General features: G+C 45.5%; 1 protein-coding gene across 2 annotated transcripts; it reads right to left on the bottom strand.

The window, feature by feature from the left end:
* Positions 1 to 684: 684 nt before the first annotated feature.
* nfx1 (nuclear transcription factor, X-box binding 1) lies at positions 685 to 16,921 on the bottom strand. Of its 2 annotated transcripts, XM_035415967.1 has the most exons (24): positions 16,650 to 16,921; positions 15,129 to 16,118; positions 14,493 to 14,654; positions 14,267 to 14,344; positions 13,420 to 13,525; positions 12,967 to 13,038; positions 12,553 to 12,692; positions 11,836 to 11,935; positions 10,700 to 10,917; positions 8,985 to 9,082; positions 8,710 to 8,740; positions 8,511 to 8,593; positions 7,978 to 8,086; positions 7,084 to 7,203; positions 6,302 to 6,381; positions 5,805 to 6,035; positions 5,135 to 5,208; positions 4,434 to 4,535; positions 4,122 to 4,163; positions 3,683 to 3,781; positions 3,442 to 3,508; positions 1,970 to 2,115; positions 1,051 to 1,155; positions 685 to 830 (listed from the first exon to the last, which is right to left on the bottom strand). In XM_035415967.1, the coding sequence occupies exons 1-24, from the start codon at positions 16,669 to 16,671 to the stop codon at positions 755 to 757; spliced, it is 3,351 nt and encodes a 1,116-aa protein (XP_035271858.1). In that variant the 5' UTR covers positions 16,672 to 16,921; the 3' UTR covers positions 685 to 754. The 2 variants fall into 2 exon arrangements, with proteins under 2 accessions (XP_035271858.1, XP_035271859.1); XM_035415968.1 differs by lacking the exon at positions 685 to 830 and having other exon boundaries at positions 1,047 to 1,155.
* Between the last annotated feature and the right edge of the window lie 317 nt (positions 16,922 to 17,238).

Raw genomic sequence — 17,238 nt, 5'->3', positions numbered from 1 at the left:
CACATAGTATTTCAGGCCATGCGATCACACAGCTACACAAGCAGTGTAATTTCTCGGGCTGAAGGAAATCTTAAGCATAAGTGCCTTGGGTTTACACTGGCTAATCCTGCTATCGTTGCTATTAGAGAGCTAAGCACCACAAACTACTTCTTAACTCAGACCTGTGAAAAAAAGGGGTATCTAGATACTTTCAATATCAGTCACACTTACACTAGGATTGCAATGATGCTTATCGGAGAAACCTTAGCATTTTGAGAAAGATTTTGAAAAGTTAATTTTCTTGAATGTGGTCGTCTTAGAATGTCTACACTTAGGGACTTGTCATGGACATATGAACAAAAGATAGACAAAACAACAAAGAATAATAAAATGTACAGAGGGAAAAAAATCTGGTCCCAGTATAGTACCATGCTCACATGTAATCAGCATTTTACATGAAATGCCATCCATAAGAGTTGGGTGGTTCATTCCACATAGTTCATGTTCTACTAGCTATCTGACTAAACGCTAGAGTTAGTTAATTTAGTGGACTGCACATCAAAAGTAAATATCTGAATATTCATTACAAAGGGATCCCAGTCCTCCACCCTCTAGTTCAAAACACTAATCTTGTTAGGACGTCAAAAGTATTCATTATTTTGAGAAATCTAGCTTAATATTGCAGCAATTAGCACAAAACAATGATTGCAAACATTCTCTGGTTTTATTTGATGTTGGTGCATGGGATTTCCAGCTTTTGTATTCGGGGCCAGGATCAATCCTGGACATCAAAGTAGTCGATAGTTGGCTCCTCTTTGACTGCCTTCAGCCAGTTGCTCCCACCGTCATTCCTGGTGACAAGAGTAGCAAAACATTCACATTTTCAGATACTCGGAACAAGCTCGACATACATTTGCCTAGAGATCCTAAAATGCCAGTTGTGTGTGCCAAAATATCTATGAAGCCCACAACCACAGGACAAACAGCAGCAGCTGTAGATCTGCAGGCCATTGAGGAAGTGGAGGGCAGAGGGCGTAGACCTGGAGAAGGAAGGAATACGAGGACACTCACTTGCTGCTGTGTTGTTTGATATGGGCGATAGGCGGTGGAGCTCTCCATGCCGTCTCCCTCTCTATGAGGGCCGTCAGAGTCGAGTTGGGACAGGCCGCTTTCCCTCTGTTAGAGCACAAATCAGACGTACAACCCCATTTAGCTTTCATTTAGCTTCAATTCCTGCATATGAATGGGAGAACATTATCAATTTATTTGGAAGCATATGAATTCTGGTGAACCATGCCATATGGTAAACAGCGAGCTAAATACGCTATATGGTCTGGGGTGGTGGTTTTCCCCTCTTCTTGAACTCTACTGTAAATGGAAGTATTTGTGCCAAATTTGAGTGAACACGCCATTTGGACTGCTGCGTTGCACACAGGCAGAGCCTCTTACTATAGTTACACCGTCGTCTACAGTGGCATTTAGCCTACTTTGGTGAAATACACTTTGACTACAGACAGCTAATCTTATTTGATATTTGACAACACAAGGCACCAAGACACTAGAAGACAAACTAGTCAGATCATCATTCATGATACTCACTAAGCTAATGTTTGCTAGCTGAAAGGTTATCATTACACTAGTTATAAGACTTTAGGGAGTCTCATGGATCAATGGCTATCGGGCAGTGATGCAGGTGACATTAAAACACCAAAATACTAATATTTACTGCCTGAATATACTTTAAGAAAAGTATTTATGGGGTTTACTGACTAAGATTTAGGGGTTATTGTTACTGTGAGTAAAATTTAAAATGTTCTGTATTCGACAGGTTTGTGTTGCTATGGTACCTTATTGCTCTTTTATTTTAATGCAAAACAGATGGAGCAAATGCATGAGCAAGTCTTGGCACGCCCTGGTCTGCCCTGAAAGTGGGCGGTCCATTGGGGAACGTAGGGGCTCGGAGCGGATTTGTGCTTGCCCCCGAGCTCACCTCACAGCAGTGATCACCACGTTGCGCTTGGGCTCGCTGTCGTAGCTCACGCTCTCGATGCCGTACACCTCAGCCAGCTCGTGGATGATCTTGCGGTGCTCTCTGTTCATAGGTGGGAAACAGTGGCTCCTCTTCGTCTGCTTCCCCTGAAAATGCAATTAATGCAGAGGAACGTGTCGAACGCAATTCGCGTTTGAAGTACCAAGCGTGGTGCTTTACGTCTACATTTGAGATTGCAGAAAGAGAAAAATTCTGATTGATGAGGGAGTGGTGTGTTTTGCTAAAGGTACTTTTGACTAAGATTTCAATAGTCTGCTCCAGCACCTTCATTGTTGCATGTCTAAACGGCTTCAATTTGCTATATCAGAGGAGTTTCCACCACGTAACTTTCTCTGTGCATTCTGAACCAATAATGATCACATTAACTCAGTGAGACAAATTAAATGACCCCTTGATTGAACTCACTCAGGAGTACAACAGAGAAATGAGAAACACATGCTATTCAATGGAGTGCATCTATACAAGTTAGATTTGAAGTTTGCGCCCTCGTATTTTTAAACATGGCGCCTGAAAATAGACACAAAAAAAATGCTGCGAGTACTCGACCAATCAGAAATGTTCAGCGCTGCAAGCTCCACCCAAAAGGTTCCTGTACTTTCGGAAAGTACTACCCCCCGAGCAGGAACCTTTTGGGGGGTAAAACAAAGCCCCCGGAACTAAATTTAGACCCTAGTTCCTGCGGTGGAAACGCACTGAGTTCCTCAAAAGGTTCCTAGTTCCGGGGTATAGTTCCTGCGGTGGAAACGCGGCTATAGACAGCCAAGATGCATCTGGGCAATTTTGTTTTAATTAACCTTAATGAAACAGAAACAAAGGGTAGTGTCCTTCAGTTTGCCTTTAGTCTGAGATGGAAAAACACAATCATGTGCAGAGTATTTTACAGGACAGGAGAACGCGACTTCATTGGTGGAGCATCAAACGTGCCCGCATGAATTAAACACACAAATCAAAGCCTCTATGCTGTCCCTGTTTTGAAAAAGAAACCAAAACATACTTCTTTTGCACAGTATCTCTATCTCTAAGAAACACTTCCAAAAATAACTTCAGGACTGTCCTAAAATTTCAGTTTGTCTCCCCATCTTCCTATTGGCAAGATGTTTTCAGTTTAACTACACAACATCTAGAATCAAAGGGAAAGGTATTGTAGATGTACTGCTTGGAACTTCTATGGACATGGAAACCCTGCAAGTGGTAAACCTTCTGTGATCTCCATCTATGAGATATGCCCACTATGCTCAGTAGTCCCAAATGGTGATGCATAACAGGCCAAAGTATTGCCCAGGAAGGTCAATTATCTAAAGAGTGATGACTACTTGTAACTCGTAGTTATCACTTGTGAAGAATAAATGGAGAACACAACAAAGCCATCTCCCACCAAAATCACAGAAAAGAGTCGCCTTCATGTCTCTTACCTTGTTTGCAAGTTCCACCAAGTTCTTAATTTCCTCTTCCACCTCACTGACAAATTTCAATTCTTTTCTGCACAGAATAAAATAAAACAACATGGCGGCTAATGTCAGCTGCATCATCCCGACAGCATAACCCTTCCCCCTCTGGTTTTATTTTCCCCCCTATTTTTTATTTTTGCCATCACTGGATTCTTACTTAAAGATATTTAAAATGAACAAGAAACTGAAGATGGTGGAAACCAACCTGGCATCCTCCTTGAGACTGTCACTGTACTTGGAGGAGGAGGCACGTATATTGAAGGGGTCTGCAGATTGGTCAATTTGCAAGGCCTCTGCCAATTGCCTAGAGCAGCAGGCATAAACAAAATAAAAGATAGAGGTTAAGATCACAAGCAGACTAAAGGAGATGAAGACCAACCTCCCAGGGAAGACAAGAGCAATGAAAACACAGCTGACTGAGCTGACTACCGGGATGCTCTTTCTCTGGAAATACTAAGACGGCCTCTGTAAGCTGACGCTCGTTTATTAGGCACATACAGGTGATCAGTGGTAGCTTTTCATGGGAAGAATATTCAGGGTTACACCTAGAAGCTCACAGTTTGTAAATTAGAAAGAACTGGCCATTTTCATGAATACCTTTAAGAATGGCTGATTCTGTCAATGCAGGAACGTAGCTCGCTCACCTGTTTCTCTCCAGGACCGCACACTCCTGGTCACATTCCAACCTGAAAGTGTGTTGAAATGCAACAGAACATAATTACGTTGGGTAATAAACCCTTTGAAGAGTAGGTTTTTTTGGAAGGTTTTTTTTCTAAATCAGTGTTCTAAAACTTTTTTTTCATTACTTTGAATTACCAGTAGTGATTCTTACATCAGCAATATAATTTAGCACTATAATCACATTTCTTTCAACTTAAAGGGTTAAATACATGATTGGTAATGCACGCCTATGACTCCTGAAGAACATTCCAACAAATGTTCAGGGTGCAGGTCACCTGGTATGTTTTAGCTCTTTCTTGGTGATGAGCTGGCCGATGTCCACGGAATCACACAGCTGCAAGTCTGACAACTTGCTCGCCATGGCGATGGCAGCAGTCCTGTAGAGCACACAAACATTCCTCAGGCAAAGGTGAGCCAGTAATTGGCTTATTAATGTTTACATTATTAACAAACACCTCACTTTGTGGTGTCAAGCACTTTCAAGATTGTGACATAGGGGAAAAGTTCACTTTTAAATTACTTCTATAATGATTGTGACTCCAATTATTATTATATTTATACTTCACAGTGAGGGTGATTAGTTTGGACATTGAAATTCAGCTGCAGTCTTCAATCACAGATGATCTCCAGTTTTTAAGTTTAAGCCTCACATGACCCCATGTGTGGCCACATTTCATGACTCGGAAAAACAACTGAAAAACGGAAAACCTCCCAAAGCAAATTAGCTTCAAATCCGATAGTACTGTCATTTTCAGTGCCACAGGGACTGTGAATTTGAAAGCAGAGAGACAATTTCTTTGAGAGCACTTGTTGGAAAGGAAGAAAAAGTGTTGTATGAGCTGTAAAGTAATGATGGAAGAAACTATAATAAATGCAACTTGGGGCACGCATTCCGTTTTCCCTGCCCGTACTCAAAATGAGCTGGATGCTAACGGAAGCCGGTTAAAGCAGCTGGAAGTGGAAGAGCAATGCTAACCTCTGGTATGAGTTGGCAGCCTCTGTACAGATGACGGTCTCCTTCCTGCGGCCGCAGTCGCACTGCAACGCCACCTGCAGGGCACACACACAAACGTGTCAAAATGCTCCACTGCCAAATTACCATCTAGAACCAGCACCTGAAGAAGTCTTTGTTCACTCGCAGAAATAGCGCAACCGCTATCACGCACATCGCTACCGCTCCCTTCTGTGGTAAATAAGTCGTTGGAATCCCTGTTGATCTTTGCGCTGATATAAAGCAATCCTAGCAAAGGGAATCAGTCATATGCCAATTGGCTTTTCCTTGGGTTTTATTGAAAATATGGGCCATTTTTACACCAGTGTGTATGTACATCTCTGAACATACATGCCTCACTGGTTTCATAATTAAAGTAAGTACAGTATCACATCTTTCATACTACATCAAGTGTACTCTTCAGCCTCATGTCCCTCTGATCGTCCAGATATTAAATTACAGGCATTTAGCAGATGTCCTTATCGAGAGTGATGGACACAGTTTTTGCATTTTTATACAGCGTCCGTTTAGACATATACTGAAGCAACTCAAGGGTAGAATGAAGGTGTCCTATTGGGGAATCGAACCTGCAACCCTTGGGGTTACAGGCCCAGTCCCCTATCCGTTCCTTCGCGCCACCCTCCCCTCCTCTCACCTTGGCCGTGCAGGTGAGGCGTGGGCAGGGCGAGCCCTGGTGGCAGGGCGCGGCGCAGGGGTGCCCGCACTCCGGGCGCGGCGCGGCGCACGGCTGCCTGCAGCCGCCCTCGGCGAGGCAGTCGCCGCGGTGACAGATGCGGGGGCAGCGGTGCATGCCGCACGGGAGCAGCCCGTTGCAGGGCAGGCCGCAGGAGATGTCCGTCAGGTGGCAGGGGATGTTTCTCCTTTGCTAGTGGGGCGGAAGGAGACCTCGGATTGGCCAGGGGTCACTGCCGCAGACACACCCTATTTTGTCAAAACTGCGCAGGGGGGGTTTTCCTCCATAAGGATTCCCGCACTGTACATGAAAGTACCAAACGCAGGGATCTCCGCTAACACATGTTCCTAAGCTGAAACATTTAGGAGCACACTAATGCATCCCCAATTACCAGCTAGATGGGCTCCTAAATTATTTTTCCAGTTAGCAAACATCAAATTTCAAATTTCTGAATTCACCTCGTGGTTCCCCATGCACCATTTCTCGGTGAGGTAGGTACATGGAGGGCACTTCTCATCACTGTGGCAGTTGTGAAACACTGAAAAGCACAGACAGAACGTCATGAACAGAGGGGACGGGACCGATTCCCTGGCATCATTACGACTCATCGGCTATAAAGCAGACCCATTTCTCTGACCTTACAGACCAGAGGGGCTCGATCCTATCCAAATAGGGGCGGTGTGGGTGTGGGTCTTTGTTTCAGCACACTACGACACCTTCAACCAAGACCTTGACAAGCAGAATCAGGCGTCTTGGCTCTGGACTAAAACAAAAACCTGTACCCACACCTTTTTCTGATAAGATTGGACACCCCATTTATAGACCAAATGAGTAACTGAGAACTAAGCTGGTATCAACCAAGCACTGTAATTTGAAGCCTTTAAAGCCTAACAACAACTTTAGTTATAAAGTTCTTGTGGTTTTTCCATGTCAGTCTCCTTCTGCTGTGTACACAGCAAGAAGTGACCAACAGTCTTCATCCTTAACTTTAAGAAATTTGATCTTTGACTGGACTCACTGGCCAGAGAATAGCAGTGGCAGAAAAACCAGGTTCAGAAGGAAAAAAATACTTGGCTGGAATTTTACTAACCATCTGGATTTACTCATGTGCACAATTCCTCAGCCAGGAGGTAGAACTCATTACTGAAATGAGGTGGCTTAGTTCACGGGTGAAAGAAACACAAGGCAGGACTTTCTCTTTCTGACCCGGGACTTTCCACTTCTGGCTCTTGGCTCCTACCTGGGTGATCGCACTCGTGTCTCCGGGTGCAGAGGTTCTTGCACTCGGGAGGCTTGGTGCCGCATGGTATGGGTGGGTACATGACCGTTTCTCCACAGTAGCACGTCAGCTCATCAAAACCTATGGGCGGGAAGCAGGTACACCTGTGTGCATTACAATGTTTAATATTATGGCATTCTGAGTTAGCAATTCAGAGTTTTATGCGGATCCAACTCCAGTACATCATTAACGGCACCAGAATATTGTGTTTTTCTGCAACAAGGTCTGCTTCCATGGCTTTTGTGCATTGGTTATTGTGTATTAAATTTGCAATGAGGACTTCTTTTTTGGCTGGGAGAACACAAAATGCAGCCGGTCAGTGATAGCATTGAGAGGCCCGTGGCTGACTGGGATGAGTTTGTACAACCTCACTTAAGAGATGCTACGCTTATGAGCTATCACGGTCTTTGCCAATGAAAAAGCATTGCTGAGTTTACAATGTTCTGCAGTTTACAAATGTAGAACAAATGTGGCTGGCTAAGCTAACCAGACTGCACATTACATAAAAGCCCCTGGCCCAGAACAGAAGAAATCTCATAACTACACATAAAATGCAGCAGAGTACCATCTGTGCTCAGAACTTCAAATGGCAACTTTAATTTCGCATCACCGGTTGCATCACAGAATAAGACTGGATAAGACTGGACAGCACAACTCTGGGATTATTAATGAATTTACTTCAATGGCATAAATATACAAGACCCGCTCTGTCAGGCTTGAAAACTGGCCAGAGCCAAAATGAGATTCTACATAAAGTCTTGAAAAAAATGTGCATCAAATCCATCTGTACTAAAAGATTATGAGGGGCCACGTTTGCACAAATACAGGACTGCTGGAAAGCAACATGGTACTTACTGCTTTGCCAGCAAGGCTGGCAGTTGCCGCGGTGACAGGGGTCCTGGCAACGGTGGAGGCCACAGTTGAGCTTGTAGCCGCAGATAAGGGAGCAGCGGTGCTCTTTATCCTGAGAGACAAAGAGAATCCAATCAAACAGCAGGGAGCAAAGGCCTACCTCACAAGGGTTACGCTGTCTGCAGAAGCCGTGTTTATTTATAACTGAAGCAGAGAGCTGACAGGTTCTAGTCTGCCTAAGCCCTGATTATATACAAGCGCACATTCATTTCAAAAGTCACAGTGTCACCACAGCAGGGCTTGCGAGGGGTCAATGCACATAGCAATTTACCACGTTTTGTAGCTCTACAATAAATGTAATACCATTATTTCCACTGGGTGGCAGTAGTTGGGGAAAGAAATTGGTGATTTGTCCTTAATCGGGATTATTTATCATGTTAAGTAGTCGTTAAAAAATGTTAGTGTTTTACAGCTACTCTGTACCAGTACTCTCTACAGTAATGGAAGACATGAGGTCAAAATAAACTCATACTCACTACGCAGCAGAGCTCATTACACTTGTGTCTGCCACAAGACCGCTTCTTGCTGCAGCGCCTCTCGCAGGTAAACACAAGCTCACCTGAGAGCAAGCGGGGGAGAGAGAGATTGAAGGAAAAGAGAATGTTTCATTCGTAAGCTCTGTCTCACTTAAACAGCCACAAACTTCACTGTGTGTCATCCTTCCCGAAAGCTTACCTTCATTCTGTATTGATGTACAGGGAACTTCCTACAAGTGAAAGGAAGGCAAGTTAAAATGTCGAATGACATCTCGGCTCAGCAAGACTCCACTAGCGTTGACAAATGCATCCTGAGGCGCTGAAGCAATGACATTTGCTAGAAAACTAAAGGCCAGCTGCCACTTCAGATAATGTTACATCAATGCAATAAATAAAAGACGGTGACTTCTATTTTAAAAATTGCTACTGTGTTCATACAGACCTTATTGATGAGCGCAGGACCTGCGGACTTACTTTAGTTTTGAAGCCACATCTGCACTTGACGGTGGAGGTGAGAGAGCAGGGTCCACAGTGGTCTTCGTGGCACATGTTCTCACACATGTGGATGGTGTCTGTGACGGGGAGAAGAGGTCGGCGTTAGAGAATTCCTCTCGGTCGCATTCGCGTCACCGCGGCGTTCACCCGAACAAAACCTGACCAGGCGAAACTGGTCCTAGTGAAAGATGATCCGCTATCAAAGCGGTGGATTGTCGCATTTGCAAACGGTCATTTGATTAGCTTCACCGATGGTCCCACTTATTTCCACCTATTTTAAGGCACGGTCATAAAAAATATACAGAGATACCACACCTACAACCTGGGCCTGTGACCTTCAGGTCTTGTGTCAAGTCAGAGCCCTAACAGAGGTACTCAAGCTATCTTTATCACAGTGTTCTTGTACAATTGTCTGCATTGGAAGAAGTTCGTAAATTTTAGGCCGTAATTCAAGTAAACTACAGTGTAACTGCGTAAAACGTTCCACAAACAATGGTATCACCGAAAACCAATCTCACAAACTAAATTCTCTTTCCAGAAGCACTAGCCACAGAGCCTATAGATAAACCTGCACAGCTCTGTATTAACTGTGTCTCTTTCTAGAAGCACTAGCCATAAAGTACAGAGAAACCTGTTATGGTGGCACAGCTCTGTATAAACTGCGTCTCTTTCTAGAAGCATTAGTCATAAGGTACAGAGAAACCTGTTATGGTGGCACAGCTCTGTATTAACTGTATTAACTGCGTCTCTTTCTAAAAGCACTAGTCATAAGGTACAGAGAAACCTGTTATGGTGGCACAGCTCTGTATTAACTGCGTCTCTTTCTAAAAGCACTAGTCATAAGGTACAGAGAAACCTGTTATGGTGGCACAGCTCTGTATTAACTGTATTAATTGTGTCTCTTTCTAGAAGCACTAGTCATAAGGTACAGAGAAACCTGTTGTGGTGGCACAGCTCTGTATTAACTGTATTAACTGCCTCTCTTTTTAAAAGCACTAGTCATAAGGTACAGAGAAACCTGTTGTGGTGGCACAGCTCTGTATTAACTGTATTAACTGCCTCTCTTTCTAGAAGCACTAGTCATAAGGTACAGAGAAACCTGTTGTGGTAGCACAGCTCTGTATTAACTGTGTCTCTTTCTAGAAGCACTAGTCATAAGGTACAGAGAAACCTGTTGTGGTGGCACAGCTCTGTATTAACTGTATTAACTGTGTCTCTTTCTAGAAGCACTAGCCATAAGGTACAGAGAAACCTGTTGTGGTGGCACAGCTCTGTATTAACTGTATTAACTGCGTCTCTTTCTAAAAGCACTAGTCATAAGGTACAGAGAAACCTGTTGTGGTGGCACAGCTCTGTATTAACTGTGTCTCTTTCTAGAAGCACTAGTCATAAGGTACAGAGAAACCTGTTGTGGTGGCACAGCTCTGTATCAACTGTATTAACTGTCTCTCTTTCTAGAAGCACTAGTCATAAGGTACAGAGAAACCTGTTATGGTGGCACAGCTCTGTATTAACTGTGTCTCTTTCTAGAAGCACTAGTTATAAGGTACAGAGAAACCTGTTGTGGTGGCACAGCCCTGTATTAACTGTGTCTCTTTCTAGAAGCACTAGTCATAAGGTACAGAGAAACCTGTTGTGGTGGCACAGCTCTGTATTAACCGGCCTGTGGTGCTGCGTGTCTCTCCGGCTCTCACCGCTGGAGCCGCAGGGCAGGGGTTTTCCACAGGTCTTCCCGCAGGAGGGGACGGGGTCCATGCAGCCGCGCCGCTCCGCGTAGCCCAGCTCCAGCAGCTTGGACAGGGGCGTCTGCCCGCAGGGGCAGCTGCGCACCAGCCCGGGCAGCCGGGGGCAGGATGGGCACGGCCCGGGGTGGCAGAGCTGCTGGCAGCGGTGGTTCCCGCAGTCCAGCTGCCTAAGGGGAGACGGACGCAGTATCGTACGCCGCCGTCGATTCATCACGGACGATTCATCAACCGCGAACAAAATCACTGCCAGAGCTGTTAGCTGCGTGGCTACTGCTCCCTGCTCTATGCAAACCCCTGTTCTGAAAAACCACCAGAAACCTCGTGCATGACAGAGAGAATAATTAAAGCTGCAGTAGGCTATGTTGTGTTTCTTGATGTTGTGAAAACATTTTGAACATCATGACACCTGTTGGCCTTGCCCACAGAGAGAAAGACATACACCCCTCCCCTCTGCTTCTCCAAAAAACTTATCGTGAACGCGCATCAACATTTCTAGCTACGACTCCTCAGCAAGCAGGATTACAGACGGTTACAGCTGCAATAAAAAAAACTTAATCTCCTAGAGTACAACTAAAATAATGGAATCTTTTTCATTGCGGCAGAGCTTACCGATAACGCAATAAAACATCGTGCAATTAGTCACTGAGTTTAGTAGCTAGCTGTAATGGTATTGCCAAGTTCACTAGCTAGTCTCAAGTTAGCTACCTGATGGCTTTCAATAGCTAACTTTAGCAAAATATATTTTGTAAATTGTTGAACAAGGCTACCCTCTATCCCAGACTAACAGTTATCACAACAAATCTTTCTAGAAACGCTACCAATTAAGCGTGACCATTCCCCGATACCTTTCTAAAGAAAAAAGTTACCTACTGCAGCTTTAATGTTACATTTCAAATGACCAATTGATGGGCGGTCAGTATCCACTTCTCAAGCTCACACTACCAAAGTACTACTTCAGCCTGTCACTGACGATCAACGGCCGATTCAATACGACAGAACGTCACAAGCTAGCTTATCCATTAGAGATGAGTAAAAGCCAGCTGGGTTTCAACTCTTGGGTCTCCACAGAGAGGCGTGGTCCTTACTTTCCGCAGAGCTTCTGACAGGAGAAGTGCCCGGCCCCGTCAAAGTTATCCTGATCCGTTCCGCACGCAACCTCCCGCGACTGCACTCCGCAGTAACACACTGGAGTCGGGAACAGAGAGGCTGCAGTTACTGTGAGGTCCTGGCGAGATGGAACCGAGTCAGCGAACGGTGAGGCGCACTTTGATGACATCGTTACTTCTGCAAGGCTAACATCAACAACTACAGTATCGATTGGCCAAAGACTTTTATGCACATCTCAATTTTGTAGAAATTTACAAAGACTAAAATAAGATTAAAATAAGGATGAAGCGATTTGAGCTTGTGCAATGCGCGAAATGAAAGCTTTAACTAAGACACAGTTATCTAGGGCTGGTGGTACACCACAATGATAACTATCGAATGCAATAACGATCATCGCCACCATGTGGTGTATCCGGGTATATCCTTTCTTTTTGTCTTTCTTTCTTTAATTATACCAGTAGTACACATTCAAACTCCAGAGGCCACGTGAAATGCTTCCGGGTAAAAACCACCACTGTTATGTACTGGGTGTTCATAAGACTGCAGCAAGGCCTGGCAGCTTCTACACGATTGGTCATATCATATCACATGACCACCTTGCTGCTGATTGGCTTATCACCCGATTACAGCCCGGCCCTACCGATATCAGTGAATGGTTGCTGTGTCACGCGGTGGCTGTCTAGGCCCTCTCTCACCTTGCTGAGTGAGCAGCGGGCAGGGCTGGCACTCGGCGCCATGGCAGACCTCGGCGCAGCGGTGCTCCCCGCAGTTGAGCGTGGCACCGCACACCGCGCCACAGCGGACGGAGGCCGCCTGGCCGCAGCGCACCGGTTGGCTGGAGAGGGAGGAGAGGGGTGTGCACTGGGGTGGTCAGAGCATCGAGGGACAAATGGGCAGCGAGCGATGTCTAACATCACAGGTGGTGGTCATACCTCTTTTACCCTCTGACGGCTACTAGTTGGAACCCATTACCCAATATGAATGCAATATTAAATTAGAAATTTCCTAAGTGTAAATCAATCAATTCTTATTGGTGGAGGGCAAAACACAGTGTCCAGAAAAGGTCTTCAGAAACAGCCACAGGAGGCTTTTCGGGCGACGGTACCTACTTTGTTTTCCCGCAGACGCAGGCTTTGTTGACAAAGGCAGGACACTGAGGACACGGTCCAGGGTGACACAAGCTGCAGCAGGAGAACACAGACACAAAGCAATGAATCACATTCAGACAGGACACACTCCATATGACCTACTCGCCAACTGTACAGCACTGCAGTGGGGAAATATACATGGTACTTAGGATTCTGAAGTTGTTCACACTGCCAGACTCTCTCTGAAAATTTATGTCAATAATATGACCATTTCTGTTATTTTTCTCTGGATTAAGGCCTTCAGCTACTGTCAAGGGACAATGTGTATGCACTGGAGGCAGTCTTAGGGTCACACTGCAGTGTGCACGCATGCATGTGTGTGTGTGTGTGTGTGTGTGTGCGCGCGTGCGTGTGTCTGTGTGTTTCTATGTGCGCATGCGTATGTGCATGCGTATGCTTGGGTTGCAGGCTTACATGTTGCAGGGGTGGTTGCAGTCAGCTCCGCTCCTCTTCTTCCCGCACATCTCCCCACAGCTGTGCGGGATCTCGCTGCGCCGCCACTCCGGGTTCGTCACCTTCCCTGAGCGCCAGCGAAACAGGGAAAAGACGTCATCCAACGCGACCAATCCGAACTCAAACTGACTCCCACGAAGACTATATCAGCCATTCAGACTTTGAGTTCAGTGTCTGCTCAGTAAAATGTACGCCCAAAGGCTGCGGGACGTTGACTTTCTGTAGTATTCTATAAAGTTATATGTGCAATCCTGCATCTTCCACCGAGGTCACAATACAACATTCGTACCTTTATTATGCTATAAAACAGTAGCTGTTGGCAGGAGCGGTTTGTCAAACATGCTGTTGCTGTATTATCAGAGATAGCTAGTGTGTTAGACTTGCCAATGGGGTGGGGACATGTGATATTCAAATTTCCTTTCACCACTTACAAATGAACAATGTTCATTTCTTTAGGAAAATATACTTAAAAACAAAATGCGTACTTGGGTTTGAATGTTCTGAGCACACAGGAGTGATAGAGTAATAGCAAGATGTAGACTGCTGAGATAATATTAACCAACTTGTTTGCACCTCTAAGATAAGCATGTTTTTCAAGCAGGTTACAAAGCCAGGAACAGGGATTGTAACCAGGAGTTTAAAGGTGGGACTATCACCATGGGCTTTGCGGTTAATTATGCAATTACGAAAACTGCCAAGTCATCCTGAATGACAGTTTCAGGCTTGAATATTATGAAGAGGACATAATCCACTGGACCACTGGGTCCTGTTACAGAAGAGCTGCATCGGGAAGGCGGGGCTAACGTACCACAGAAGCACATGTAGGAGTTGGGGGGCCGAGAGGCAACGTTCTGACAGGCAGGACACCTCCATCCTTCAGTCCCATCTGAGAAAACAAAGCGTTTAACAAGAGTTAAATTCATCCATTCACATCAGCATTAGAGCTCTGAACAAAGGACTTCTGATTGGCTGTAAACGGTTTAATTGGCTGCTGGGTCATGTGACGCTGGTCATTTGCGGGGACTTGTGCATACCCTCTGCCTGCGAGGCCGGGGAGCGGGCCCACTTCTTGATGCAGTTGAGGTGGAAGACGTGGAAGCAGCTCAGGCAGCTCCAGACCGGGGCCATGACCCGAATGACATCACAGCACACCATGCACTCGTACTTCTCCTCAGACAGCTGCTCGATCAGGCGGCCTGCAGGGGGAGCCAAACAGCAAAGAGTGAGACAAACCAATACTGCACACAATACATGACCACTGCGTCACGCGATACCCGAGACACATCAATGGAATTTTAGAGTATTCTGTTCACTCCTCATGCGAGTAAAAATATATCCAAAATATATATGAACCACTTCATCTCCAGGTATGAAAAATACTTTTCACCCAGTCTCCCATTTTTTTACCTGTGACCTGCCAAAGGTCAGTCTACAGAGAGAACAGACCTTGACCAGTCTACAGAGAGAACAGACCTAGGTTTTGACCTGGTCTTGTTTCAAACTAAATGTGGCTCCAAACAATCACCCATTGATATTTTGGATAACGAGTATAAAGTTAGAACTTAGAGCTGAGTTAGAACAGATCACCTGCATACATTTTCTCATACATAGAAGAAAATGTCCAAGTATTTCAAAAAGCAAAAACCACACAGCAAGCATCATCGACCTACCTGTCTGTGTCTCTTTGCTCTTGGGCACCTCCACCTGCTTGCTCTGACCCCGCCTTCGGTCCAAATTTGGCAGCCTTCTTTGCCCCCGGTCCTGCTGCACTGGTGTCTGCCTCCCTTGGCCCCTCCCACTCCTCCAGCTGGGCTCCTCCCCCCTACTGAAGCCTGTCGTGTCACAGGGGGTGGGGAGAGCAGACCTCTGGGCAGAGGATTCTAGGCCCGCCTCCGTTTCCTCCCAAGGAGAGTCACGCCTATTCCCCTGCCACTCCCTGGAGGACGGGGCTTTCCTGGGTTCAAAGCGGGGGTTCCTGCCCCCTGCCTTCCATCCCGTCCTGTTTCTTGCTCCTGGTTCCGCCCGTGTGGTTGCCTCTGCGCCCCTGGGACCTTGGTCCCAGCCTGCCTCGGTGGTGTGGCTGTCCTGGGTTTCCTTTTGGGGCGGCCTTCTCGTAGCCTTCTCCTCCCCGCCTCGCCTGGGCTCCTGGGCGAACTTCCTCGGCTTCTGAGGCGGATCATCTCGACGGTCCTCCTGAGTCAAACCGCCGTTACTGTCCCTCCTACTCTCTCTCCGCCAGCTCGGCCCATCTACGCCAGGTCTGTCAGTGGGAGGGGCATCCACATGGTAACCCCCTAAAGGGGTAGTGGGGCTTTCATTCTGGAAACCCCTGTCGCTACCAGGCCTCTGCCATCTTTGGTTTTGGAAGCCTTGGCTCCCGGACGACCTGCCACCACCGCTTGGTCTTCCTCGTCCTCGCCCCTTTCCTCTGGCGCCTTCTTCTTGACCATGGAAATAATGGTGGTTTCTCTGGCCTCCATAGTGTTCCTGATTGTGGGGTGGCTCATTGACAGAAAAATGGCGCTGCTGTTGACTGGTAGCATGGTGGTCACTTCGTTTCCAGTTATGGTCTGACCTAGGCCTGCCTCTTCTGGGCTGGTGCTGGTTGTGCCTCTCACGTGGAACGAACTCCGCGGAATCTGGATTCAGTTCCAATACACCTGCGCCAAGGTTCACAGTAGCACTTAATATTAACAGTGATTCACATCAGAAATGGGCCGCAGCACACGATTCAATTTAGTATCATTTGTGTACAGTATGCATTTAGGCCTACTTACGTTACAGCGTAAACTCTAACCGTGGAAAACAAATATTATACAGAATGAACAAAATACGGGATTGCTGTCCAATTTACAACTTAAAATGACTATGCTATCGATAACTTAATATGAGTGGCTAATTTTACAGAGAAATGTGAGATCATTATTTCTGTAATACGAATGATTACACTTAAATTAACGAAGTTATTACGACCTATTCACTGCCACATCACATAAATAATGAAGCAAGTGTTCACTACAACTTTTGCCATGGTAGCTAGGTATCAATAGCTATCCAGCATTCTGTGGGCTATCAATATTGTGGAAGCGAACAAATGACATATTATGAATAACCAATAAACAACTTATTTATGTAGTACGCGTTTGACCAATGTTAGCTATTCAGCTAGATAGCTAGGAGTTACTTTCTACCTGTACTTGAGGCTTCGGCCATGCAGTTGACTAGCTAGCTAGCTAGCCGTTAAGCTAGCTAGCTAGCTACACAGAAGATGTGACGCTGTTCTCGATTCTTCAACGTAGGTTGTTCTTTATAAAATCATTTTCAGATGAAAGGTTCCTTTTACACTCTTTATTAAGAACTGACACTAATATTAACTATCCCCAATGTTAACTTCCTGTCCTATCCTATTTTCTGCAAACCCGGTGTCGACACACAACTTTATTGATACCACCTTGGAAGAAGACAAACAAATTTTCTTGTTCTTGTTCTTGTACGATTGCAGGCAGTTTAGACGCTTCGAAGCGAATTACTGCCCTCCACTGGTCACTAAAAAAGCTCAAAGTACTCCTCTCGCATCTTTGCAGGTGCCTGTAATCAGATACAAGCTTTCCTTTCAATTAGTTGCTGATTCTTTTTGTTTCGACCAAGCAAAGTTTTAAAAGAAAAACGAGAAACTCTTGATTCGGAAACATCTTTGATTAATATCTCCCTCTTTCCTATTTTTTTTAACAACTATTGATACATAACATGCTCAACTGTTTCAGCCATGCCACACTTCGC

Source organism: Anguilla anguilla, chromosome 4 (assembly GCF_013347855.1).
Source record: "Anguilla anguilla isolate fAngAng1 chromosome 4, fAngAng1.pri, whole genome shotgun sequence".
In the NCBI taxonomy this organism is placed as follows: domain Eukaryota; kingdom Metazoa; phylum Chordata; class Actinopteri; order Anguilliformes; family Anguillidae; genus Anguilla; species Anguilla anguilla.
The sequence above is the reverse complement of the archived record's forward strand: the minus strand, read 5'-3'. Positions and strand labels throughout refer to the sequence as shown.

Coding starts and splice junctions, on each gene's coding strand:
- nfx1 (XM_035415967.1), bottom strand. CDS start 16,671: ATGGCCGAAGCCTCAAGTACAG. Junction 11,936..12,552: donor CCCGCTGCTCACTCAGCAAG/GTGAGAGAGGGC, acceptor TCCCGACTCCAG/TGTGTTACTGCGGAGTGCAG. Junction 2,116..3,441: donor TGGTGGAACTTGCAAACAAG/GTAAGAGACATG, acceptor TTGCATTTTCAG/GGGAAGCAGACGAAGAGGAG.